The sequence below is a fragment of the Vicugna pacos genome, chromosome 1 (assembly GCF_048564905.1).
Source record: "Vicugna pacos chromosome 1, VicPac4, whole genome shotgun sequence".
NCBI lineage: Eukaryota > Metazoa > Chordata > Mammalia > Artiodactyla > Camelidae > Vicugna > Vicugna pacos.
The window spans coordinates 19,317,461-19,344,026 of NC_132987.1; the positions used below are offsets into that span (position 1 = coordinate 19,317,461).

Sequence of the window (26,566 nt, forward strand, 5' to 3'; positions counted from 1 at the left end):
TGATGTCAAGAGGACCCATGAGTTGCTGGGGTCCGGTGATGCCTCTGCCCACAGCTCATCATGTGCCCTTGACCAAAGGTCATCCTCACTGTGCGCCTCAGGGATCAATTCTATAAATCATTGATTTGGATTTGATGATTTCTAAGGGTCTCTCCACATACCTAAAATTCTGGGGTCTTTTGGGAAAGGAAGAGTACAACTGTTCTATTTTGTTTTAATTTACCAAATATTTAAATAGTACCCATTTTGGCTAGTCTAAAGATTTAAAGATAAAAACATTGCCTCTTGTAAACCTTAACACAGCCTTGAACTAACTCCTTTTTTTTTAAAACTTTACTTTAAAGATGATGCTCAACCATCTTCTTATTACTATTGTTTCTGATGAGAAGTCTGCTGTCAAAGTTATCTTTGTTTCTACGTGTAATTTATCTTTTTTTTTCTGGCTAATTAAAATTTTTTACTTTTTCATACTGGTTTCAGCAAGATGTGCCTTATGTGTTTTCTTCATTTCTTCTGTTTGAGGTTCATTGAACTTTTTGTGGGTTTGTGCTTTTCATCAAATTTGTTAAGTTTACAACCATTATTTCATCAAACATTTTTCGTATCTCCTCTTCTATTTTTCTGGGATTAAAATTATATGTGTATATTAGGCTGCTTTATATTGCCCCATAGCACACTGATGCTCTGTTCATTTTCAATCTTTTTTCTCTCTTTTTTTCATTTTGGATAGTTCCTGTTCTTGTGCCTTCAATTTTACCACTCTTGCTCCTGCAGAGCTTAATCCAATGTTAATTTCATTCAGTATGTTTTAAACCTCAGATAGAATTTTTAATTTATCTCTAGAAGATCTATTATAGGTAGGAAAATAGCTGTAATAGTATACCTCTGTCTATCTATCTGTCCATCTAATTTTCCTTATCTGCCAATGCTTTCTTTTCTTTCACTTGTTAAACATATGAAATATATTTGTAACAGTTGTTTTAACGTCCTTGACTACTAGTTTTATCATCTGTGCCACTTCTGAGTCTGTTTTTATCAACTAGTTATAATCCTTATGTATTTTTCTGAGTTTGGATGCCTGGCAAATGTTACTGGATACTGGACCTTATGAATTTTATGGTGTCGAGTTGTGGGATTTTTTTTTTATACCTTTAAGTATTTTGGGACTTCATTCTGGAATGCAGTTAAATTACTTGGAATCAGTCTTAGCTTTTTAAACCTTGCTTTTAAGCATCATTAGGTGGGATCAGATCAGCTGTCAGTCTAGGGGTAATTTGTCCTCACTCCTGAGGCGTTCTTCCGTGCCTCATGCGTTACAAGGTTTTTCCTCACTGGGTGGTGGGAACACAGACTATTCCTAGCACTGTGTGAGCTCCAGGGATTGTTCTGCCTGCCTTGTTTCAGCAGTTCTTTCCCCAGCCTTGGTAGTTTTCTTATATTTCTCTTCTCTCAGAGATCACTGGGCTGTGCCTCCTGTTGTATAATATCTGAAAACCGTTATTTTCTACATTTTCCTGGTTTTTTAAGGTGGTAGGTTCCAATTTTTCCATCCTGGTGGGAAGTGGAAGTCCTATTAGATATTATTTTTATCCTTGTCTTATAGATGGTGAAACTGAGACACCAAGAGGTTGAGGAATTTGCCCAAGCTCTCATGGTTAACAGTTGGAGGAGCCAGAAACTTGAAGTTGTGTTCTTGAATTCTAAGCTCTACTGTCTTAAATGTCTATCTGTCAATCAAGTCAAAATCCTTACAAATGATAATTTGGGATTTCCCAATTACAGAAGAAGGAAATCAATGTGTGTTTTTACACAAATCCATCCAGCATTCAAAGGAACAGGCCCATTCTTGTGTATGTGGTCAGAGCTAAGCATGGGTGCTTCTCCAAGCATCAGTCCCAACGCTGTGTTTGCATCCTGTCTCGGATCTGAGGACTGAAGACATTTCTCTTGACCCTTTGCTGCAACAGGATAGATTGCCAGAGCCTCCATTTGTGACAGGTTCTTGTAGTGAAGAGAAATATAATCTGACTTTTCCCTGCTATCTGGAAAAATTCCTGTTTTCAGAGCATAAACCATTTACCCAATCAGAGTAAAGGGATTATAGTTCACTCTCTATGCTGAATTATGCATGGTTTTCAGCTAGGTAAATTTCTCTGTGTTCTATTTTAAGCACATTTTCTGCACAGAGTGGAAACAAAAAACCCATACAGTCCAGAAGCAACTACTTTTGATATATTTTACTTTTACTAGGAAAAAGAAATAAGCAGTCTGAACCTCATCCATTTTTCTTGCATCATATTTTATAATTGGTAATAAGAGATTTCTCTTCATTTTCAGAAGTGGAACTTTCCCTTTTTGTTCCAAGACATTAAAAGGAAAAAAAAAAATTGGCCCAAGTTTTAAAACATCTATTGCAGCATACTCATTATGACATCTTTTTTAGGATTAGGCTGACTAATCCTGCTTAATACATGAGAAGTGTTTGCTATTAAGTGCTGTGCCTTCTCAGAACACCATGTCAAAACCATTTTCATCTGAGTTAGGGGTGATTAAAAAATGTCAGCTTTAAAAGGGCTATTTCAAGAATGCCTGAGAGCCTTGGGTTTAGCTACAAAGAAATTTGTGATGCATTGAAATAATAGAATGACTAAGGCAAGAAGGGACTTGAATTCCAGAGTTTTAATTTAGCATTCATGGTGTAAAGTACAATGTATGTGGATCGCAAAAGGATGTCAGATCACCCAACTAAATTGAAAACATTCATTTGGGGGGAGAAATCAAATGACACATGGAAAAGCATGTCTGTACATTTCTTAAATGTACCTGCCCCTCATCATCTATCTCAGCAATCTTTGCCACATCTGGGTTGCAGAAAGGCCTTAATAATTTCAGTTTTTGCCACCAGTCTCCCCAAATACTGTCTATAAGGATGAGGCAGGGTGGCTGGTGGCATGAAAACCAAAATGAGATAATGTCACGATTTTAATTCAGTTCAGACCTACAACTCAATTTTCCTTTAAGGTTGCAGAATAGATGCATGCACATATGAATACACATACAACACGTACGTGAGCTGTATTTATTGGGCTGTGTTTATTGATGCCAAGATGCCATCAAATGTAAGATGCACCATCGTCTGTACCACTAAGAAAGGAAAAGCACTGCCAGCTAAATTATGACACGTGTTTTCTTAACACTTAGGGAAAAAAGTCTTATTTTATACTTATTAACATACTTTTTTAAGACAAGCATAAGAGTGTCATCACTCCCATGCATATTACAAGGTGATAACATAGCATAGATAGAACTAAATGGTTGAAGTGTCTTCAAATTATCTCCATATTTACAGGCTGAATTTTCTAATCACCTGTGGTTCAGGGTTGTCCAGTCCCAAGGTTTTCCATGCAATATTATCCTGTGTGCTGTTAGGCCGTTGCTAATGCAGCATTTTTGAAAAGTGCTCCATTACTGTGTCCAGGACTTTCTCCAAGTGCTAAAAGCCATTCTGCAAATTTTGATGTGTCCACACTGGCAATGACGGCTACATCATGGCTCCAGCCTGGCCAGAAACTGTGAGATGCCTTTGATTCACTGATTATAATCAATGATATCAATGTAATTACAATTCATTATAGTCCTGGTTTCAATGATGGTGAAATATGGAAAAATATTCTTAGAAGAGATGAAATTATATATGTATTATATATGTGTATACACACACACACACACACATATAAACATTTATAAAAGAAAAGTATTTCCTATACTATAGGATATCACTCCAGAGAACAGGATACATCTTTACCTTTTCCAGGCACAGATATTCCATCTGTGCACTTAACCTCTGGACTTGGCATTTCTCCAGTCCCTGGCCTCAGCCTGACTATAGAGCTCCACCTTAATCGTACCAGGATGTCCTGCTCTTTTTATGGTAGTACCTACAGAGCAAATTATCATGAACAAAGAAAATAAGCACGGGAGACTGTGTGACATTGTGGGAAAAGGACAAGATTTAGAAACAAAAAGATAAGGCTTGAGCCCCACTGAGCTATAATATTTATGAGAACTTGCCTAAGCTACATGCCCTCCCTGAGCTTCATTTCCTCGTCTGAAAATGGCAGTGCAGTAATACGAACGTGACAATTTGTTGACAGGGCAGATGACATTTATACAGATGTCAAATAATACACACACGAAGCTCGCTTACACTGCCAGTGTGCTGACACACGTCCGGCAGGCCGAGAGGTGGGGCCTTTGCTCGTGGCCAATGATCCTTAACTTGGCTCTTAGCAAAGCAGCAGAATAGAGAGCTAGAGAGCCAGCTTAGTGACTGAAGCAACAAAGACTGACCGTGGGGTAAGGGGTGTCCTGAACCTGGGGTAAAAGAGGAAGCCGAAGTTGCATGTGGCATTACTAGGTTCCCTGCCTCTATGCTTACCTTCTCCATCAAAGCTTCCTCTTCCTGCATGACTTGTTGACCATCATCTAGGAGGCTCAGAGTAGGGGAAGTGGTATTCATCCCCCCTCGTGAGGTTCTAATGTACTGACATCCTAGGAGATGAGGAATTGTAACTGCTGACAATGTAACAGAGCATGAGAAATGATAATGCATGACACCAGCTGTAGAAATTATGATTTATAAGTTATCATTCTAAGTGTTCTGCCTCTCCATATTTTTAGCAAGATAGTTTTTTTAAAAGGGAATATTAAGAGTACTCTCTCATGGTGTGACTTATATCCATTTTGTCAAATTGTGCCTGTCCATCCCTGTCGCCTACAGTTAGGGTAGTAAATAGGTTTTATATCTCCTGCCATCTCCAAGCAATGGGGAGTGACCACTGGGAATGCTCTACTGTGAAATATTCTCAGACCTTGTCCATGTTCAGCAAGTAAGTGTTCTGTGAGGACTTAAATTCTAGTATCTGCCATGGATGCAGGAGAGGAGAACAATCCATGCATCCACTGACTCTGGCCTGTAGTCCAGGCCACTCATTCAGATCCGTTCCTTAGAATAAACATTTAGGGATGGACTGAGGAGGGAGCTGATCCTGCACATAGTTCCTATCTTGATATTAACGTCCTATAACTGTTCTTAGGCATCTTGCCCTCATCCTACTGTCCTAGACTCTTCTGGCACAAGTCATTAGACTGTGCATGCATTCAATCTGTCGTTCACTTGTTTAGCAGATTTTGATTGGGTGCTTATTGTGGTCAGGAACTGTGCTGGGATCTGGGGATATATCAGTGAACAAGACAGATGGAGTCCTGCTATCAGAAAGGAGGACAGGCCTTCAGCAAGCAGCGTGACACTTAACACAGCTCCCTTATGTGCTACAGAAGAGAGGACCTGTATAGTATATTATGAATACATAAAAACGGGGGAACTTGGCCTGTTCCAGGAATCAGTGAAAGTTTCCTTGAGAAAAATGTTGTCATTTTAAGATGCATCTTTAATAGTTTCCAGGAAAACCTGTCTATGAGACACATGAGCAGAAATATTAGGAACATTTGAAATACAATCTTGGAAAAGGTGACCATGGGTCCACTGTGGACCAAATTCTGAGTTTCTAAGAAGTACTATTCTCAGTATTTCTTAAATCTAGTTTACATTTTGGAAGCCTGGCGTGCCTTATTCCAAATGTCCATTCTCTGTACTCTGGCCTCCCAGAAACCAGGGAAGTGAACTTTTCCCTATATGAGACAGAGACGCATTCTCCTCCATGGTGTCTTCCCACTTGGCTGGAAACTACAGGGTTTTTATGGACCTGGAGGGGTTTTAACACTCAGCCATCACCATCCCACAGGGAAACTTACAAGCCACGAGGGCTCACAGGGCTCTGGGCTTTATGAGAGGACACGACTCCCGCTCCCCAGGCTGCCATGACTGGCATTCACAGAGGCGCTGAGGCCTGACGGAGTCTTCACCGCCCAGCAGCCTGTGGAGGAGAAGTGCTCGTTCCCCAGGCGATTCCTTCCCGGAGGAAGACTGCATCAGTACCGCCCCTCCTGCATGAAGCGTCAGAACTGACCCGTGTCTCCCCATCCTGGACTCACGCAGGAGTACACATACACTGCCAGGGTTATCTGTATTTTTTATGTGTTTGTTTTTTATCAACATCCCCTTCTTTCTCTTCTCCCTGACTCATTGTTTAGCTCTGATTCATCTAGAACCCGTGCCAAGCCTCTGCAGCTCATTGTGCTTTTTTCCTTCCTTGATCCTCAGAAGCACATGCTTGCTGACTGCTCCAGTTCCATTTTCTAAACTACGTTCTGGAGGCAGAGGGCTTCTCAGGTCTCAGCCCATCTCCATCATGTTAGAGTGCAGCACAGGGCTAGCAACATGGGCGGCAGATGCAACAAAGTCCCCAAGGCTAGACCGGAACAGCAGTGTGCCTTGTCTTTCCTTCCAAAGTCAGGGTGAGATTGCTTAGTCTCCAGAGGTGCATGGTGGTACTCCATATTTTGACCCAGACTTTAGAAGGAGGACCATCAATGGGTGAACGATCAGCTAGTGCAGTGTTTCCCACAAGCAGGTCGTGAAGAGATGTTGATGTCCTGAAGCACCTGGGTAAGGATGCTCTCATCTGTCTGCGATTAAAGGATGGAGGGAGGTTTTGGTGAACACAGGGTGGAGAAGACGGAGGACACGTGGCGCCTGTACATATGTGTGCTGACTGCAATGGAGTGCGTCCTGTGTGGATAACCTGTTTGTTCCCCATTTGCTTGTCAATACAGATTAAAAGTCCCCCATTTGGGCTGTGTGTGGCTGAGACACACAGGTAATGATCTCCACTGTATACGTGCAAGGCCTCCATGGGTTCCATGGTCTTAGCCTTTACAGAGAGTGCTTAGAACTGGGACTGTAGACTCTGGGAGAGGAAAGGGAGCTTTAAGTCTTGCTTCTCAATGAGTGGTCCACAGACCAGTGGCAACAGCATCACCCGGGAGTTTATGGATGTGCAGAATCTCAGGTCCCTAGATGTACTGAGTCAGTCTACATCTTAAGATAACATCCAAGTGATTCATAAGCACGTCAGTGTTTGAGAGGCACATGCTTAAAGCTGATCTCCTTGCCTGACAGGTGAGAACGCAGTTTCAGAGCAAGGCTCCTTTGCCAGCATGTTTCAGAGCTGGGACCACACCCAGCCCTGCTAATACTCAGAGCACACCTGGGCCCTCCTTGGTGCAGCCCAGGCCTAGGCCCACGTTTCTCCTACCCACCCTGCAGCCCCTCTCTCCTATAAGGTGCTAGATCTGTCTGTCAAAATGCTGGGGCTCCCAGGAGGGGAGAGGCAAGTGGGCTGGGTTGCCCGTCAGGGAGAAGCACGAGCGTCTGAACTCGGCTGTGGCCCAGAGCAGCAGGGTCCTCAGGGAGGAATTATATAGTCACACACCTGACTTCCCAGCACTGCCGACACCTGGGGGTGGCCCTGTGGGAGCACACGCCTGACGGATGTGGCAGGGGATGAAATGGCTGCAGAGTGGGGCTGCCCGACAGGGGCTGGGTTTTGTGCTCACATCACAGCCGTACAGGACTCTTTATCATAGGCGACCCCACCCCACACTGCCAGGAAGGGCCATCTCTCCTTTCTTTCCTTTATTCTACATCTAACTAGTGAGCTAGGCTTTGTGGGAAGGGTCCCTGCCTTAGGCGTCACACACATACACACTCACATAAACATACACACAATCACACAGACTTTCTCACACACGCATACACATACTCACAGCACCAGGCACAGGCTTCACACTCGGTCCAGTGTCTGGCCATCCCTGTAGCCCTGACCCCTAAGCACGTGCCTGGCACACATAGCCGCTTAATGCAATTTTACTGATGCAAATTTAACTGCAGCAAGAAAATAAAGGCAGGCCTTCTCCCAGGACCAAGGCCTCACTTACCTGAAGGAGAAGCTGGTTCTATTCAACTCCTCCTTCCCAAACAGATTTTCTTTTTTATTTGCGTTTGTATTTCATTAGGCATTTTTGTAATTTTTGAATGAAGTGTAGTAAATTTATAATATTTCAGGTGCACAGAAAAGTGACTCAGTTATACTTATATCTATTCTTTTTCAGATTCTTTTCTATTATAGCTTATTACAAGATATTGAATTTGGTTCTCTGTGCTATACAGTAGGTCCCTGTTGTTTATCTATTTTATTCGTAGTAGTATGTATCTGTTAATCCGAAATTCCTAGTTTATCACCCTGCCCCTTTATCCTTGGGTAACCATGTTTGCTTTCTGTGTCTGTGAGTCTGTCTCTGATTTGTAAGTAAACTCAATTGTATCTTTTTTTAGGCTCCACCTATAAGTGATAGCATATAATATTTGTCTTTCTCTGTCTGACCTACTTCACTTAGTGTGGTAATCTCTAGATCCATTCATGTTGCTGCAGCTGGCATTATTTCACTCTTTTTTATGGCTGAGTAATATTCCATTATATATGTCACATCTTCTTTATCCAGTCATCTGTCAATGGACACTTAGGTTGCTGCCATGTCTTGGCTATTGTAAATAACGCTGCTGTGAACATTGGGGGTGCATGTATCTTTTCAAATTAGAGTTTTTGTCTTTTCTGGATCCAGGAGTGGGGTTGCTGGATCATGCGGTAACTCTGTTTTTAGTTTTTCAAGTAGCTCCATACTGTCCTCTATAGAGACTCCACAAATTTACATTACCACCAACAGTGTAGGGAAATTCTCTTTTCTATGCACCCTCTCCAGCATTTATTTCTTGTAGACTTTTTGATGATGGCCATTCTGACCAGTGTGAGGTGATACCTCATGGTTTTGATTTGATATAAATTGTGATTTGTTCTCCTTGCTCCTACAGAATGTTTATTTTCTCTTGTATTTTAAATAGTTCTGTGGCCCAATAAATTTTGAAATGTCAGGGTTTTAAAAATGCAATGGTGTGTCTTGCTGCAGGACTTTTGAGACCTGGGCTGTGCTGACGTCCAGGTGGTGCCCCAGGAAGCAGGGCTGTGGGCATTCCCACACTGACTTCACCATGGATCCCCTTCCTCACAGAGCATCTTGAGTTTTCAGAACACACTTTGGGAAGCTCCAATCTAGTTGTCCTACTATGCATGTTTTTTGTCTCCTAACCTGACAACCACACATTAAAGGCTGGCAAAATGTTTTGTACTTGGCTTTTAGTACTCAAGGCTGAGGACGTAGTAAGTATTTAGAGAATGTCTGTTGAATGAATAAATTACTGGATTTAAGTATGCCTGTGAGACAGTCAAATACATGTAAGTTCCAGGGTAAAATATATTCCATCAATTTAGTTCTTTTTTTTAATTGAAGTATAGTTGATTTACAATGTTGTGTTAGTTTCTGGTGTACAGCATAGTGATTCATATATATGTATATATCCCTTTTCATATTCTTTTTCATTATAGGTTATTACAGGCTACTGAATATAGTTCCCTGTGCTGTACAGTAGGACCTTGTTGTTTATCTATTCTGTTTATAGTAGTCTGTATCTGCTAATCCCAAACTCATAATTTATCCCTCCCCCCTTTCCCCTTTAGTAACCATAAATTCGTTTTCTGTGTCCATCAATTTAGTTCTAATTGAAAGCAGTGAAACGTATAGGTAATCACTTCTGTGCCAGGCACTGTGCTAGGCGGGGTGAATACAGACATGCAGGAAACTCAGCTGCCTCCTCAAGAAGCTCAAAGGCTTGAAGGAGAGACAGGTATTTAAACAAAGAAGTAGCCCATCTGTGGATACGTGGAACGAACGATGGGTATAGGAGGGTTGAAGGTCACAAAGGAAGAGGAATGTTGAATTCTTTACCGATGTGATGGGTTTTGGAAGGAGAATAGTGAGGTCACCAGGTTGACAAGGAGAGGGGAGGGCAGTGCAGGAAGAGGGTCCAGTATACCGGACTGGTCGAGGCCTTCCAAACCTTGGGGGAAACACAATGCCATGCACCAGACACAAGTAACTTCCAAAAAGGGAAATGTAACGACTGACAGCAGCTGGAGTTGAGGATGTCCTTGGTTAGAATGCATACTTCGCTCCTTCTCCAGAGGCTGTGCAGCTCTGCAGGGACATGGTCTCCCTCTGATTCAGGAAGTGCCACACTTCCTGACTTCAGGGGTCATTGGTGGCTTTGAACAGTGGCCTCACCCTTTGTGAACTCCCACTTAATTGCCTTTCTCCTGGCACTGAGGGAGGTTGCTGTAGAGTGCAGGTCCTGCTCCAATGCACGGCCAATGGCACCCCCGAGGGCATGGGTATCTGCCATATTCTTATTTACTTAAAGTCTTCTTATTATGCAGTACAGATATGTGTAGCTATTTTTTTTTAAGTTTGCAATCAATAAACTGTGAATCTGTGACTGTAAATAAGACAACTTGTAAAAATGCGTTTACGTTGATATTTCCAACTTAAAATTTATTTTGCTTTTACTTTAGTTTATTTATGAGCCAGGAATGACACTGATGGAGAATCTGTTTCCACACTAATAACACTAAAACAGATTTAGATGCATATCAGACGGAAGCTGAGTATCATTTTTAATTATGATTAAGGTGACGTTTTATTATTTTCCCCAGGAGAGTCATGAATTTTGACTCTGCATGAAATGTTAATTGAATGCACCTCCTGCCCCTTCAATCAGAGGATCTTCCTGGTAAATAATTGTGGTTCTGAGTGGGCAGTTGCTCCTGGGGGAACTTTTGCTGCCATGTGTTCAAAGCATCATTCCAGATGCCCTACCTGCCCGTCCCTACCTGCCTGAGCCAGGAGAAGGAATCAGACTCATGTGAATTGAAACCCAGCCATACCACTAGGTAGCTGTGCACACCGTGATGGTGTATTTCATCTCTCTAAGCCTGGGTTTCCTCAGCTGAACACTGGGCATGATACCCACCTCAGAGAAGGAGGATTTCATGAAACATGTTGTAAAATGCATTGCAAGATGCCGAGCACACAGTAAGTGCACTTAGCACTGCTGTTGGTGATATTTTTGTAATGATAATGATGATATTGTTATTACTACTATTATTATTATTTTTTTTTATTGAAATCTCAATAAAAATGGGGACTCTCAAACTGATAAATCAGTCCAAGGATGAGCTAGGTGGAGAATGACAGGTGCACCTCTGGGCAGATAGGCTGGCAAATCTGGAGGAATTCCAGGAGGCGGTGTTGGGCTCCTTAGCAGCTGTCCAGGGGAGCTGCTTAGGTCCTGGGGGATATATACTTGTCTCTGAGAGGCAGCAAACAAAGTAAAAATGGCATGGGCTGTAAATTCAGGTAGGATCCAGATGGGATCCAATCCTGGGGTTATTCAAATGGGAATAATAATGCTATTTTTCAGTTATTGTGAGGACTATGCATACTGATAGATGAAAGCACCATCAAGGTTCTTGGTGCCAAATACCTGGGGACCATCGTCATGCACTGATAGAAAGTGTAGGGTGGGGAACACATCCACCGTGGTGGGCTTACGAAGATTCCTCTTCTAATCAGGGATAAATGCTACTGAGATTCTGGTTGGTTTTCAGAAAAGTGAGCTAAAGGTCATGAAAGGTCCTTGACCTACACCCTGAAGCCATGACTTGGTTGTCTGTGATTTCTGCTCCACGAGAGTCCACTCTTAACCCCACCATCTCCTTCATGGCCATGTTGAGAACCCAGCCACTCAGCAGTTAGGACCAAACTCTTGGTAAGGTGACTAACTTGTTAGGTTTTCTTAAGACTTTCCGAGTTTTAGCACTAAAAGTCCTGCACCCTGGGAAACTAGTTCCAGGCAAACTAGATGGCTCATGTCCCTCCTTGTCACCCTACAGACAAGAGGTGACCTTTGGAAAGCCCTGCATCCTTACAGTGTGTGGAACTACGTTTGTGTTGTCACTTTTTCCCCTAAGCCTCAAAAAACATCAACTTCAAACCCACATGTTAGACACATTCTCTCACTTAAAAAAAAGCATGAGAACCCGGAACACCAGGGTCCCTAAAGTAAAACAAAATGATGGGATTTATTCCCTTTGCTGCAGTCCTCCCCTCCTGACGGTTTTGGTGTGCTTGCTTGTTTTTTTGAACGGGTATCATTTGAGTGGGACGTGCAGGCATTTCGGTGTGTGGAGGGCTGTGGGGCACATGGACAGGGAGACACCTCCGCCCCTCAGCTCCCCCCCAGACAGCACCTTTGCCCCCCTTATGTGGCAGGAGGTGAAGACATAGAGCAGCCCCAGCACTCCCCAGGCTCCCCCATGCCCCAGCCCAGTTAGTACCCTACGGGACCAACTCTCCTGCCTTCCAGAGCTTTGCAGATATGCTGATTCCTAGGCCACACCCTCAGAGACTCTGATCTAGTTAATCCCAGATTGGGCCGGGCATCGGGACTCCTTAAAAATCTCTCTTAGGTGATCCTAACATGCTGCCAGGATTGAGATCACATTTCTAATCAAACAGGATGTATGAGCGGTAGGGGATTCCGGACGTCAGCACATTTCAGAGCCTCTAACTCCCAGGCATCTGAAGGCACAAATTAATGGGCAGGTGAGAAGTGAACTTCAGAGACCTGTCTGTGGGTGTCTGGGAGGAGATGAGAGGTGATGATGTCCATTCTCTGGCCAGCACAAAGCATTTGATTTGACATCCCCCAGGAGAATAGGGTATAGGGGATGCCGAAGGGGCCATTTTGAAGTGGGGACATGAGCTGTACTGCCGAGGGGCCCCCACAGGGGAGTGCCACCCATTAGGAACAAGGCAGCTTATCCCGATTCCTGCAGGCATCCGTGGCTGGGTCCACAGAGTGGCAGCAGCCCCAAGCCCAGGGGAGGAGAAGAAGGAGGGGGAGGTGGCTAGTTTGGGCAGAGGTGGAGGAGACTAAGGATCTTCCTCAAATGCTGCGGTCAGCCGGCCTCCACTGGACCGCGACGTGTTCAGTGGCCTTGCTCTCGGGCACGTGGGAGACTCGCTCTGAGAACTTGCAGCGGTAGCACCTGGGAAGGCACTGTCAGCATCGGAAGAGGCGTGGCTGAAGTGCTAGGATATGAGGCAGGGGCTGAAGCACGGGGGGCACGCAGGTGCTCACTAATCACACATCTCTAGGGACTGAGGTCCAACTACAGCCGTCCCACCTGTTCATCCCGGGGCAGGATACGCATGTGAACAAAAGGCATCCCTCTAGACTTCCTCCAACTGAGGAATAGGAACATAGTCTTCAAAAATATGAAGGAATTCATATTTTATTCTAAAATGTGTGTCTATGCACAGGAGATAGAAGGAACTACGCACCGCAGATTTGGAGGTCAGGTTTCCATCTCGGTCCTCCCACGCCCACCAAGCGACTGTGTACCCAGGACAAATCGCCTTCCTACCTTGGGCCTCCGGGGGCCCGACTTTGAGGAGGGATGTGGATCAGATGCTTTCTAGGGGACTTCTTAGCACTGACACTTGAGGTATTCCTGCCTTTTCAGCCCAGTGTCTGTATCAGTCAGGGTTCTCCAGAGAAAGAGAACCTGTGTGTTTGTGTGTGTGCATGCACGTGTGTGCGTGTGAATTGGTTCTTGCAGTGGTGGAGGCTGAGAAGTCCTAGCATCTGCTGCCTGTGAGCTGAAGACCCAGGAAAGCTGGTGGTTTCATTCGGTCCAAGTCTGAAAGTCTGAGAGCCAGAGGCGCTAGTGGCATTAATCCCGGTCCAAGGGTCGGGGAGGATGAGGTGCGACGTCCCAGCTCAGCAGTGAGGCAGGAAAAAAGAGGGATGACTTCATTCTTCCTCTGCCTTTTGGTCTATTCGGATCCTAAAGGGTTGGGTGAGGCCCACCCACGCTGGGGAAGGCAATCTACTGTACTAAGTCCACCAGTTCAAATGCCCATCTCATCTGAAAGCATCCTCACAGACACACCCAGAAATAATGTTTAATCTGGAAACCCCGTGGCTGGTCAAGGTGACATACAAAATTAGCCACCACGTATCTGTGGAAAGAGAGAGGGGGCCTGGAGGAGGAGTTTTTCTGTGGGGTCTTTGATTCCTTGCTCCCAGCCACAGTCCCTCCCTCCCTCCCTGCTTCTCCTAAGCACGTGCCTACAACTCCCGGAGCCACAGAGGGGCTGAGATGCCCGCCGTCTTGGAGCAAGTCAAGCCCTACTTCTGTTAAGATGTTACTTCAGCGGACAGAACCATAAGAGAGACTGTCCTGCCTCCAAAGTTATTTCTCTGTACAAACAAGCCAGGCTGAAAAATATGAGCTTTGAGGAAGATAAATTGACGCAGACAGATGTTTTAGCCGGAGCAACTGCCCTACAGCTCACACAAGAACATTCAGTCCACGTGCCCAGCCTGTTGTCTGCAAAGTCTAACAAGGCTGAGGGTTGAGCAACTGCACTACAGGGGGCTTCTCTGGCTCCGAATTACTCTGAGGGCTGGAACCCTCAGGAGGAAATGATCTGGGGGAGTCAAGGGTTGTGGATTCTGATCTAACTCACTGACATGACCTGGGCTGGGGAGGTAACAGCAAAAGACTTCAATATTGGGCACCTATAATATTCCAGATACAGTGTTGGCACTTTGCAGATTTTATCCAATTTAATTGTCTTTCAAACATTAGGGCATTATTAGCTCCATTTTACAGATGAGAAAATTAAGGCTTTGGGGATTCTTAAGGGAAGAGTTACTCTGTGCCGCAGGTGGTCTGACGTGAAAGCCCATTTTTTTCCTCTATTACGTAGTAGAGCCTAGATATCCTCATTTCATTCAGCATTCTTGGAAACTGCTGTAACTCATGGGTCCCAGCTAAGAGAGCTTGGGAGTGCGGGAGGTTAGAGATATCAGGGAGGGGCTTGGAAAGGCGGAAGGTTAGGGCAGTCACCAGAGAGCCTCGTGCAGCAGGCTAACAGTTTGGCAGCAGCATCAGTACCAACCAGGCCACTCATCCTTGCTTATGGCCTGCAGCCGGCAGTGGGAGTCCAGAAAGATAGCAGTGTGACCTCCGACGCTGGCCAGGAATCATGTCAATTTAAGAAATAGTAACAACCCCTTTCAAAAGGTACCTGCTTAATCTTTTTTAAACTTTTATTTGCATTTATTTTACGCTGAATTTATTTCTGGGCTACAAGTTTTTGTTTCTGCAGTTTCTTCTGGGGGATCTTTTTCTTGTATGCAACCTCCTTTTGGGGTTTAGGAACTCTGTTCTTCTTTAGTTAAGAGCATCTTAATGTGAAAGGCGGAGCTCATGTAGAGCTAATCCGACCACTAGTTCGATAAATACAGTGGCTTTGTTCACCTGGATGTGCTCAATGGCCAGAGAATCTTTATCCAAACCCTTAAGTTTATCATTACTCTGCATTTCTAAGCATGTGCAGCAAAAAACAGCACTCCTTTGGGCCACTGACCCTGTGTCCAGCCCCACTGTTTCACCTGGACGCATCCACCAGCTCCACCGTTCAGAGGCAGAATGGCATCTTTCAGATACTTAGCGGCTTATCGGATATGCAACCTGATGGCCTGGGCAATTACATGGGTGTTTGTAAAGTGGCCACAAACATTCGAACCTCTTGATTTTCATGATTTTGTGGGATTTTCTGGATCAAGTGAACAGCAACCGATTTTCAGAGATCAACGCAGTTGGCTTAGCAAAGAGCCTGCTTCATTTTTTTTTTATTAGAAACGTGGGAATAATCTGTGCTCTGGTGGGATATATCAAAACAAGACTAACGGGAGGACCTAGTGTATAGCACAGGGAGCTATATTCAGTTTCTTGTAATAACATCTAATGGAAAAGAATCTGAAAAGAAAAAACATATGTATGTACATGTAAACTGAACCACTTTGCTGGGCACCTGACACCAACATGGTAAATTACCTGCACTTCAATGAAAAATTAAAAATAGTAAATTAAATTAAAAATTTGATATTAAAAAAACCCCACAAGACTACCAGACAACATACAGGGAAGAGAGACATGATCCGGCAACCAGACACTCAGTGTGGGCGACAAACGTGTCTGAGTGATCATGCGTTCCCCCACCATACGTTCACTCAGCCCACGCAGTGCCCAGCCCTGTACCAGGATCTGGGAACACTGAGCGAGCCAGATCTGGCTCTGCTTTCCAGGAGGCTGCACTCCTCCAGGGCCCTCCAGAGAGCACTCCAAACTCTGATGGTGGCAGAGGCAGGGAGGGGGTCAGTGGTTTGAGTACTTCCATGTCAGACGGTTCCAGCTGGGACTCACAACTGTTTGGCTGTGCCTTCTTGGGCGGCTGTGTCTCATGCTTCATGAAGTTTTCATAGGGAAAAAATGAGGAAAATCTATTTTAATTACATTTTAGAAGTCAAATTTACATAATCATTTGATGTAGCGCTGCTCGTTCTGGGCATCCCTGGAGTGGCACCAGAGCCGCCGTCCCCGCAAGTGCCTCCGCCCCTGGGGCTGCAGCCAGACCCTCCTCCCTCCGCATGGGGAGAGCCAGGCTGCACTCAGCTGCCGCGGGATGGGCCCCCAGCCAGGGATAATTAGGCCGAATGGGTGTGAAAACCCACACAGTGGGAGAAAAGAAAGGAAAGCCTTCTCTTTAATCACTTTTTTCCCCCCAAACTTGAGGGTAAAACACTAAAATTCAAATCTATTTTCATAATGTAGTCTTCATTAATGTGAAATGTGGTTTTAGGCAGACCTTAATTCAAAGCCTGGTTTTTCAGTGGAAAAGAATATTACTTTTTTGGTGACCTTTAATAAATCCAGAGCTGACAATATGGAATTATAAAAGATTTCGTAAAGCAGCCGAATTCCGAGAAGAGCCTTTTCCCCACTGACTGGTTCTCGGGGTGGCAGACGGTGTCCACACTGTGGCATTTGTGCCAGGAATCTATTGGCTGTGACTCCTGCGGGCTGCACACGTGTGGGGATGTGTGGGTGTGTGGTCCCCTCTGTGAGTGCCAGCGCCACCTCTTTTCTGGCTGGCTTTCTCTGAGTCCAGCTTGGTAGGCACTCAGGCGCTGTCTAGAGAAGGAGGGAAGGAAGGAATAAATGAGTGACATTACCAGAAGATAACTTCCTCGATCTCAGTTCTAAAATATGGCATCTCCTCTGGGGCAAGGCCATTGAGTTTGACATTTATAAAAATTTTTTTAGAAAGAATAATCCTAAGTATTATTCTTCCATTAAAATTTGCATTGGCATCTATTATTTATTCAGGACCTGCTTTGATGCTTTGGTCATTTGCCTAGTTATTAAATGAATATTTTGCGACTAGGAGTCTGAAGACCTAATTTACTTTCTTTAATGTTTTGGCAGGAAAAGCTAAAAATGTTTCATGAAATTTGGAGACAACGTCTTTACTCTAGCCTGGTGATTGACACCTGCTGACTAGGTGGCAAGGGGAAAGGCACCAAGGACAGCTGCTCCCTCCCTCCTCCCTCCCTCCCTTCCTTCCTTCTTTCCTCCCTCCCTCCTCAAAGAGTTGCTGAGCCCCTTCTTTGAGCCAAGCCCCATGATCCGTGCTGTCAACAGTACCCTGTGTACCTGACGGAAAGGACACCTAGCTCCTGCATTCATGGAGCTCTGTCAAGTGAGGGAAACAAAGAAGTAAGCAAACAACACAAAGGAACAGACGTAGCACTCTGAGGCAGTGGAGATGTGCTGGGAAGAAGGAGTAAGAGTTGCTCTGGTGGAGATGGGGAGGCTGGAAAGAGGAGGTTTCAGTGTAGAGCACGGTGGGGGCCCCCAGCCTAGGTTATAATGAGCCCCAGATGCCACACTAAGAAAATGGTTCTAAACACAGTGGAGAGGTATGGAAGAATCTTAAGCAAGGGAATGAGACATGGCTTTTATTTGTAAAGAAAACCTTGGAAACAGGATCGAGAGGAGCAGGGATGGATGAGAGTGGATTGGAGACAAGGAGACTAAGAGAAAGGTGTAGTGGACTGTGGGGGAAAAGACAGAGCAACTTCTAGAATGGAACCCAAGGCTTGAAACCCATCCTGAGTAAAGATGTGAGGGGTCCACTCTTGCCGGAGATCCCAAACTAGCGCTCAGAGACCCTCACTACTCAAAGTGTGGTCCACAGACCAGCAACACTGGCTTCACCTGGGGGCTTGTTGGAAATGTGACGCCTCAGCCCCACCCAGACCTACTGAGTCAGAATCTGCTTATTAAGCTCTCTGGGTCATCTGGATTACGTGCAAGTTTGAGAAGCATGTCTGCAGAGGATTGTGAGAAGGAGGAACACAATTCTAGAAGGTGTAAGCAAGTTAGGACAGTGTGCTGCCCAGATGTGTCTTGTTGATGCTGTTCAAGGGAGTAGCGACGGGGGCTCAGAGACTTGAAGGGATGTGTAGGCAGCTGAGGGAGCCAGCAGGCACCTCTTCAGCCTTGACCCAGCCCATTGTATGAAAGCCAGTGATGGCTGGATCTGCTGGCCTTGTGTCTTCGGGGGAGCCAGGGAGACCAGGCCACCGTGCCAGGTTAACATCAATCCCTGGCTCTCCCCCCACCCCTAGTCTAAACTATCTCACTGTTGGCCAGATGTGCATTCCTGCCTCAGACTGTTCACACACGTGCAAGTTTGATCACTGAGATCCTTCCTACTCCCTGTATAGTCCAGGTCCACCAGGCAAGGGTCAGTGGGAGCCTTACCCAAGGTCAAGGCAGAGGGATAAAGAGCAAAAGACAGATGGGAGATGACAAAGTTACAGTTGCAAAGACAGAGTTGGCAAGTCTTGATGGGCAAAACGTGGGAGTAAGATGGGGGCTAGTCAAATTCAGCACTTGAACTCGGCTGTGGCCGCTGCCAGGTTCCTCAGTGGCTGAGAGGGCGCAGCACAGGGGTTACCTCCATGGGGTACCTGCAGGAGCTGTCCCCACACCCAGGAAGCCTGTTGTCAGCCTCTCTGAGCTCAAGGGCGCCATGTACGTGGCGCCTGAGAAGTTGATGTTCCTAATTAGTGTTGGCAGCAGCTACATTTGTTTATGATGTTACATAATCAGATTTGTATAATTGCTCTTTTATAACTCACTTAAAAATTTCAAAAGAGCGCAGCGTGGGCAGGGAGAGTGTGAGCAGGGGCCTCTGATAGTGCGGCATTCCAGCCTTTCCTCCCAGGGAAGGCTGTACGGACTAAGAGAGAACACGGCCAGGACCAGGAAGTGGAGAGGCTGTTGCCAGATCAGCCAGAACACGGGATGGCTCCTTTCTCCGGGACAGACCTCAGCTGAGTTCTTTTTGTTACAAGGAGGCAGAAAGTTCAGGATCCTGGAAGACAAGGACCTACCCAAGGTTTCAGTCTTCATTATTTTCTCATGGGTAAGGCATCATCTAGACACGACTGTTGCCATGTCATCTCCCTGACAGGTGTGGGAATCCTTGACTGAGTGATCGACACTTCTGGGATCAGAGCCCCCATGCTTGGTGTTGGCGGTGGGCTGTCAGTTCTGCTCAGAGGCATGGGTAGGCCTTTGCTGGGGGCAGTTGGGTAACTTTTCACAGCAGTCAGGGAGCCTTGTTCCGCCTCCTTTGGAACTATCCTTGGGGAATAAATTGTGGGTCCCTTACTCAGTCTGGGCACATCTCTCTCCACTCTTTTCTAGAAATCCTAAAATGAGTAAGGAGGGACTATTCACAAGGTATTTGCAGACTTCCCTTGTTCTCACCACTTGTGACAAATATGTGACAACTTTGAGAAGAGATGCAGATCCTTGGAAACCTTGTTTAAGAGGTGAGAATAATCTTCTTGGCTTCCTGCAAGAAGGAAAAATTATTGTATAAAGGGGTGATGAGCTCTTGGGCCCCACAAGGAGGAATTTTATGAGAGTTTCCCATAACTAATTTACAAGAGAGGTTCTCTATCTAGGACTCATCGTGGCTGCAGGAATTCCATGAACTGTCTGAAATAATTGTGGTTACAATTTTTGTATGTGTGCATTTGTACATTTTTATGGGAAGCAGATCCTTGTCATTCATAAAATTGCAAAGACTGTGATTTAAAGTAGCTTAAGAACATAGAGATTTTTTTCATGGCTCTAAGTTTATGAAGAGCCTTCAGATAGATCCCATGTGGTCCTCATGTCATCCTTGTGAATGAGGCAGAGACCATTATCCCCAGTTTATCGTGAGAAAACTGGGACATAGAAATGTTCATCTCTCACTGGCCACATGCTTATTGGTTCTCAGAAACTTGACACATAACCAGGGCTTTGACTCCTCTTTTTTCAACTACAGCACAAACTTGAAGAACAGAAATTACTGGAGCCAGAGAACCCAGGACATTTGGACATTTGGAAACCTTTAAGATTCTTAAAGTCTGAATCTAGAAACCTGATTTCAGTGCATATGAGTCAGATCTCTGCCAACTCAAATATTCCCTTTCTCCACATTTTGCTGATGTGATGTCTTATGAGATGACAAGTCTTTTTCTAGGTCAAAGTTAACCCTTGGTATAACGGCTGAAAACAAAAGAGACCTTTCCCCAAATATATCCACAAAAGCCTCCTTGCCCAGTCCTATCCTAGGCACTGGGACCTCTCATTTCAAAAATGCAAGTATCTACCCCTTTTTCAAGGAAAGTGGACCTTAAACTTCATTTTGCCCCATACTGCTCCAAAAAGCAGCCATAAGGATGCTGCTTTTTTTTTAATTACATTTTTTATTGAGTAATAGTCATTTTACAATGTTGTGTCAAATTCTAGTGTAGAGCACAATGTTTCAGTTATACATGAGCATATATATACTCATTGTCACATTTTTTTTTGCTATGAGCTACCACAAGATCTTGTATATATTTCCCTGTGCTATACAGTATAATCTTGTTTATCTGTTCTACATTTTGAAATCCCAGTCTGCCCCTTCCCACCCCCTGCCTCCTTGGCAACCACAAGTTTATATTCTGTGTCTGAGTCTGTTTCTGTTTTGTATTTTTTTTTTTTTAGATTCCTCATATGAGCGATCTCATATGGTAGTTTTCTTTCTCTTTCTGGCTTATTTCACTTAGAATGACATCCATGTTGCTGAAAATGGCATTATGTTGTCGTTTTTTGTGGCTGTTGTCAGTTTTGTGGCTGAATAGTATTCCACCATATAAATATACCACATCTTCTTTATTCAGTCATCTGTTGATGGACATTTAGGCTGTTTCCATGTCTTGGCTATTGTAAATAGTGCTGCTATGAATATTGGGGTGCAGGTGTCTTTGAAGTAGGGTTCCTTCTGGATATATGCCCAAGAGTGGGATTCCTGGGTCATATGGTAAGTCTATTCCTAGTCTTTTGAGGAACCTCCATACTGTTTTCCACAGTGGCTTTCCTTGTTTCCCTCTCCCACTCTTAATGATTTAGATGTCTTCTTTTACAATTTTGTGTTTATTCTTTTTGTAATTCATGGCAGTTATCTCCTTTCCAGTTGTGAGTTTCTCATTTTTGTAGCATCTTGCTTCTTTTCTATTTAGAGTAGGCCTGTCAATATTTCCTTTAGCATGGGTTTAGTGTTGCTAAACTCTTAGTTTTTGCTTGTCTGTGAAGTTCTTTATCTCTCCTTCTATTCTAAAGGATAGCCTTGCTGGATAAAGTATCCTAGGCTGCATCTTTTTTTCATTCAGGACTTTGAATATATCTTGCCACTCCCTTCTGGCCTGTAGTGTTTGTGTAGAGAAATCAGCTGAGAGCCTTATGGGAGTTCCCTTGTAACTCACTCTTTGTTTTTCTCTTGCTGCCTTTAGGATCATTTCTTTATCCTTGACTCTGGCCATCTTGATTATGATATGTCTTGGTGTGAGTCTGTTTGGGTTCTTCCTGTTCGGGACCCTCTGAGCCTCCTGTACTTGGATATCTGATTCCTTCTTTGGGTTTGGGAAGTTTTCAGTCATGATTTCTTCAAATACCTTTTCAATCCCGTTTGTTCTTTCTTCCCCTTCTGGACCCCCTATTATGCGTAGATTGGCATGCTTTATATTATCCCATAGGCCCTTTATATTTTTTTTCATTGTTTTTTATTTGTTTTTCTCTCAGCTGTTCTGATTGGGTGCTTTCTGTTGCCCTGTCTTCTAGGTCACTTATTCGTTCCTCTGCATTAGCTAGCATGCTTTGTACAGCCTTTAGGTCAGCTCTCATCTCAGCAAATGAGTTTACTAATTCTACTTGTTTCTTCTTTATAGCTTCTATTTAATTTTTGACATATTTTGTATCTCTAAACACTATTTCTTTTAGTTCCTTCAGTACTTTGATCACTCCTTTTTTGAAATCTTGATCTAGTAGGCCATCAATTTCTATTTCCTTGATCGTGCTTTCAAGGGGTTTCTCTTGATCTTTTAATTGGGAGTGGTTCCTCTGCTTCTTCATATTGCTCATATCTCTCTGGCACTGTGGCTTAAGGAGTATCAGTTATCTAGTTCTCCTGGAGGCAGTGTGCTCTTAATGATTTTATTGAGAGGTCTTTGTGCCTTCGCCCTGTTTCACCAACTCAGCTTGCTGTTTCCTGAGGCCCTCTGTTGGCATCCTTGTCTGTGCTGCTCTCAGTGGCTGTTGGCTAGCAGGTCGTGCCCCATCCCAACACCGTGGTCAGGTGCTACATTCCTGCCAGGAAGGCGAGTGGCTACCCGCCCTCTCCAGGTGCCAGTTGCTCCACCGCTCTGTGCAGCCGCCCACTCCACCTCGGGTCAGCACTCCAAAGGCAGGTACGTGGAAGACCATGGAACGGCCCCACCCCTGCTCTGTGCCAAATCTCAGCTTCTTGTTTGTCTTGGCAGTGCGAGTTCTCTGAGGTGCCAGGGCAGAAAGATCTTGTCTGCCTCGGGCTGTAAACAAGTCTCAGTCCTGCCTAGGAGGTTGCTGAGACCCCGGGTGCGGATTCAGGGCTTGGCCCCAGCCCTGCCCCTGCCTGGGTGCTGCACAGGAGGAGATGGTGGCTGTGGCTGCACCCTGCATCTCTTCTCGCAAGAAGCACCTTAATGGTGGCGCAGGTCTGAGGAGACAAAGGCTATGGTGCCCCTCCCCCCAGGGCACACCAGCTGTGTTGCTTTGCTTTTTTCGCAGTTTATGGGGGACTGAGGTTGTTCTGCTCCGTATCTCCTCCCAGCCACAGTGCGCAGCACCCTGCAGTCCCCCCGGGCTGCCTCAATGCAGCCACCCCCATCCTCCACCTGGCTCGGGCGGCCTGTCCCATCCCCAGCTGCTGGCTCGCGTCTCAGGCTGGGTGTCGCAGGGACCCTTTGTGCCCATTTAACTCAGTTCTGTTGGTCAAGGGGTGCTCAGGGCAGATCTGAGCCTCAGAGTCTCTCCCACCGTCCCACTGGCCTCTCTGTTGGAGAGGGGAGACCCAGCGAACAAGCACCAGTCTTCCTTTGCTGCTCCCTCCCCATGGAATCAGTCCTGCACTGTTTTGCTTTTTCTTCCTTCTTTTTTCCTTTTCTCCTACCAGATTTTTGGCGTCTTTGTCTTTTGACAAGGACGATGTTCTGTCGGAGTTCAGCAGGTGCTCTGGTTGGCTGAGTAGGTCTGTAGATGTGAGTTTTGGTGTATTTGTGGGAGAGGGTGAGCTACAAGTGTCCTTCTACTCCTCCATCTTGCTTCAGAATGCTGTTTTTAATTCACGATCAAACTGGTTCCTAAAGGGAAATATGTACTGGAATGGTTGCATCCTGTTCCAACATGTGAATGGAAGTCTGACACTTCACCTCTCTGAGCTCAGTCAAAAGAGTATCATCACATCAGTATCACTGGGTTATTTGTGCAGATGAAATGACATGAAATGAGAAAGTGCCATCACTCTGCTGGGGCCCAAGTAGGAGCACAGAAGTGGTTATTTGCCTTGACATCCCTCAGCAAGAGTTTTAGGTTGGACTATCCATTCTCTGTCTTCCCTGTTTTACATCCTAGAAGAACATGTGTTGGATCTGACATTCTAGGAAAGGAGTGTTTCTCAGGACTTAGCAGTGCTTCTTTTTAGAGTTTGGCTTCCCTCTGTTAAAAGTTTTTGATTGTTTAAGGCTTCTATTCCATCCAGTCCAACAGAAAACCAGCCAAATAAATAGCATTAACTAAAATATCAGAGCAATTGCATGACATTTGTAATGCACTGTTTGTTAGCTTTTAATTTGCATTCTGATGTAAAAAGTGGATGTCTCTCCAAACAAGCACACGCCAGGCACGTCTTTGCTCTATGCCTAACTCCATGCTCTGTACAGGAAGTTGGACTTCACACTCCTGGGTGTGGCTGAGGTGATGAGCTTAATGCACAGGGAGCTTTTGAGAGCAATATGTGTGACGTATAAAGGCATGGAGTGGGTGCTTAGTAAATATTTTTGAAATAAATGAATGTATTCATGAAACTGAATTCAATGTTCCCTAATTCAAACCGTTGACAAAGGCTGTAGAGGATCAGTTTCAAACTTTGAAACTAAAGATGCATCAAACGAAGGAAAGGCTCTATACGAGTTCAGCATATGCTCCAGAACATAGGCCTCGGTGCACACTGCAGGTGGAAGAGTCTTGGGGGATCACTTAGGGGATGAAAATGATTTAATGGGGGAAGGTGTTGAGGTGATAAGTACAAAACCATGATCCAGTGAACAAGACATAATCAACAGTAACATGATCTGCCTGTGTAATGAGAAAGGCCTTATGTTACTTGGAGAAATGATGGGAAGGATTTACTATAGATCATAAGTGTCATGAGAATATCTTCTTGTATTTTAAATCTGTTATTGCTCAGTTGTTTATGAAGAAGAAAATTAAAATCACCGGTTGTCTCGCCGGCATGGGCTGGCCAGCACTGTTGGTGTTACAGCCTATTTCTTTCCAGTGCTTTGTGTGTGTGTGTGTGTGTGTGTGTGTGTGTGTGTGTGTGTTTGCTATGAGATCACATTCTATGTACAAAATGATTTTCCCATATAATATTAAATATTCCCAAGCCATTAAAAATGTCTTGAAAATGTGTTCTTAAATGGCTGCAAACTGTTCTGACATATAGATGTGTCACAATTTAATTAACAACCCTCCTGCTGTTGAGCACGTAAATGGTTTCCAAATCTTTGCAGATATAAACATAAATATTTTTAAAAGTATTACAGTCATCACTTTTGTGCCGAAATATCACCCTCCATTTCAGGTTCTTTCCTTCAGATGAAGTCTCAGTAGACAAATTGCTGGATCAAAGGACACATACATTTCTAAGACTCTCCATGTGTATTCTTTCCAGATTTGTCATTTCTTGTTCCCACTCACAGTGTTCAGGTGCTCTCCCTTTCACAGATTCTGCCAGCACTGGATGTTATTATATATTTTTCCCTTTGTTGGTCATGAAATGATCTCATCTTTGTTTTAATTTGTTATTCTTTAAGTATGGATGGAGCACTTCCCCCAATGCTTAACCACATTTTTAATTTCTTCTTTTACACATTCTCTGTTCATAGTTTCCAGCCTCCTTATATTGTGTCAGGCTCCCTTTGGTAAAGTTATTTAAACAGAGCTTGAGATCAGGAAAAGAAAGCCCAGTGGGAGACCTCTGTCTTCTACCCACTTGCTCATTCCACCTGAGCAGGGACTTCCCCACGGATGTATGTAGCTGAAATTACTTTAATGCTTTGTGCTAAGGTCAAGTATTTATACATAGGTTTTTTATTTGACAGCTAATCCATGGCCCAGCTTTGGGAAGGCATTATTTCCTCCATAGATAATAGATGAGGTCATTTCCAATTCATTTGTCTTTTCCTTTTTCCCTCGTCTGTCTCCCTTTAGTCAAATCCTTGGAAAAGCTGTAAATGCACCACAATGAGAATGGAAAGTCATGTTTCTGTTGGGAAGTTTGTCATTTCCCATTTGCTGCTGTGGTATGTGTTCTTTTCAAACCTGAAGTGAGGATGAATTTTTCTACTTACAGTTAAATTTCATTACTTCCTCTCTATTCGTCATTTTTTTTAAAATTCCATTAATGTCTTTTATGGAAACTTCCATCTTAATATCTTTGAGCTTTGAGTTTTCTATGGGGTACAAGACCTCTTTGGGTTTTAACAGAATGCTGCAAATTTCCATTATTCTGACATTTGCCATGTGATTACTAGATGCTGTCTGATGACAAGGAGTGCTTAAGAAGGGTCGTCTGTGTAATTATCTTTATTTTCAAAACCTGCTGACCGTATCGGCTTTCTCATTGATGAAAGTCATGATATGCATGTAACACCATGACTGTTTATATAGGGAAACACTAAGCAACGTGCAGACATGTCCTTGGCAGTAAATGAATAACCTCACAAATGTGGTGTCTGTACCATACTATTGACTCACATTTGGGTCAATCCCTTTGGTAATTGTGTATTAACTCCATGTATCTTTTATGGCTCATCTTAGCCATCAGAACGTCTTTAGAGCTTGCACTGCTGGTTTTCATTGATATTGAGTGTTTTCTCAAGGTCAACCCTACACCCAAGCTAATTAACATCATGTTATATAAAAACTGTAGTGTTGAGAGTTGCCTTGATCTGCCTGATTAGCTTTGTGACCTCAGTAAGTTTCTTAACCTCTCTGAGGTTCAGTTTCTTGATTTATAAAATGGAGATTATAGTCAAAATTTTGTGGGATAATTGTGTTCATATATATACTCTGTTTCTGTCCATGTTTAT

At 44.2% G+C, this 26,566-nt stretch overlaps 1 protein-coding gene across 4 annotated transcripts in view; it reads left to right on the forward strand.

Annotated features, from left to right (window-relative positions):
- CLSTN2 (calsyntenin 2) overlaps nt 1-26,566 on the forward strand; it is a 593,109-nt gene that overhangs the window by 292,904 nt on the left and 273,639 nt on the right. Inside the window, exons 1-2 of one of the 4 annotated variants that reach the window (XM_072958354.1) lie at nt 19,033-19,263; nt 19,548-19,675. The exons of the other annotated variants lie outside the window; for them this stretch is intronic. Coding sequence (XP_072814455.1) covers nt 19,558-19,675 — 118 coding nt within the window. The 5' untranslated portion in view covers nt 19,033-19,263; nt 19,548-19,557. Of the gene's footprint in view, nt 1-19,032; nt 19,264-19,547; nt 19,676-26,566 lie in introns of those variants that run through there. 4 annotated transcript variants of the gene reach the window in all.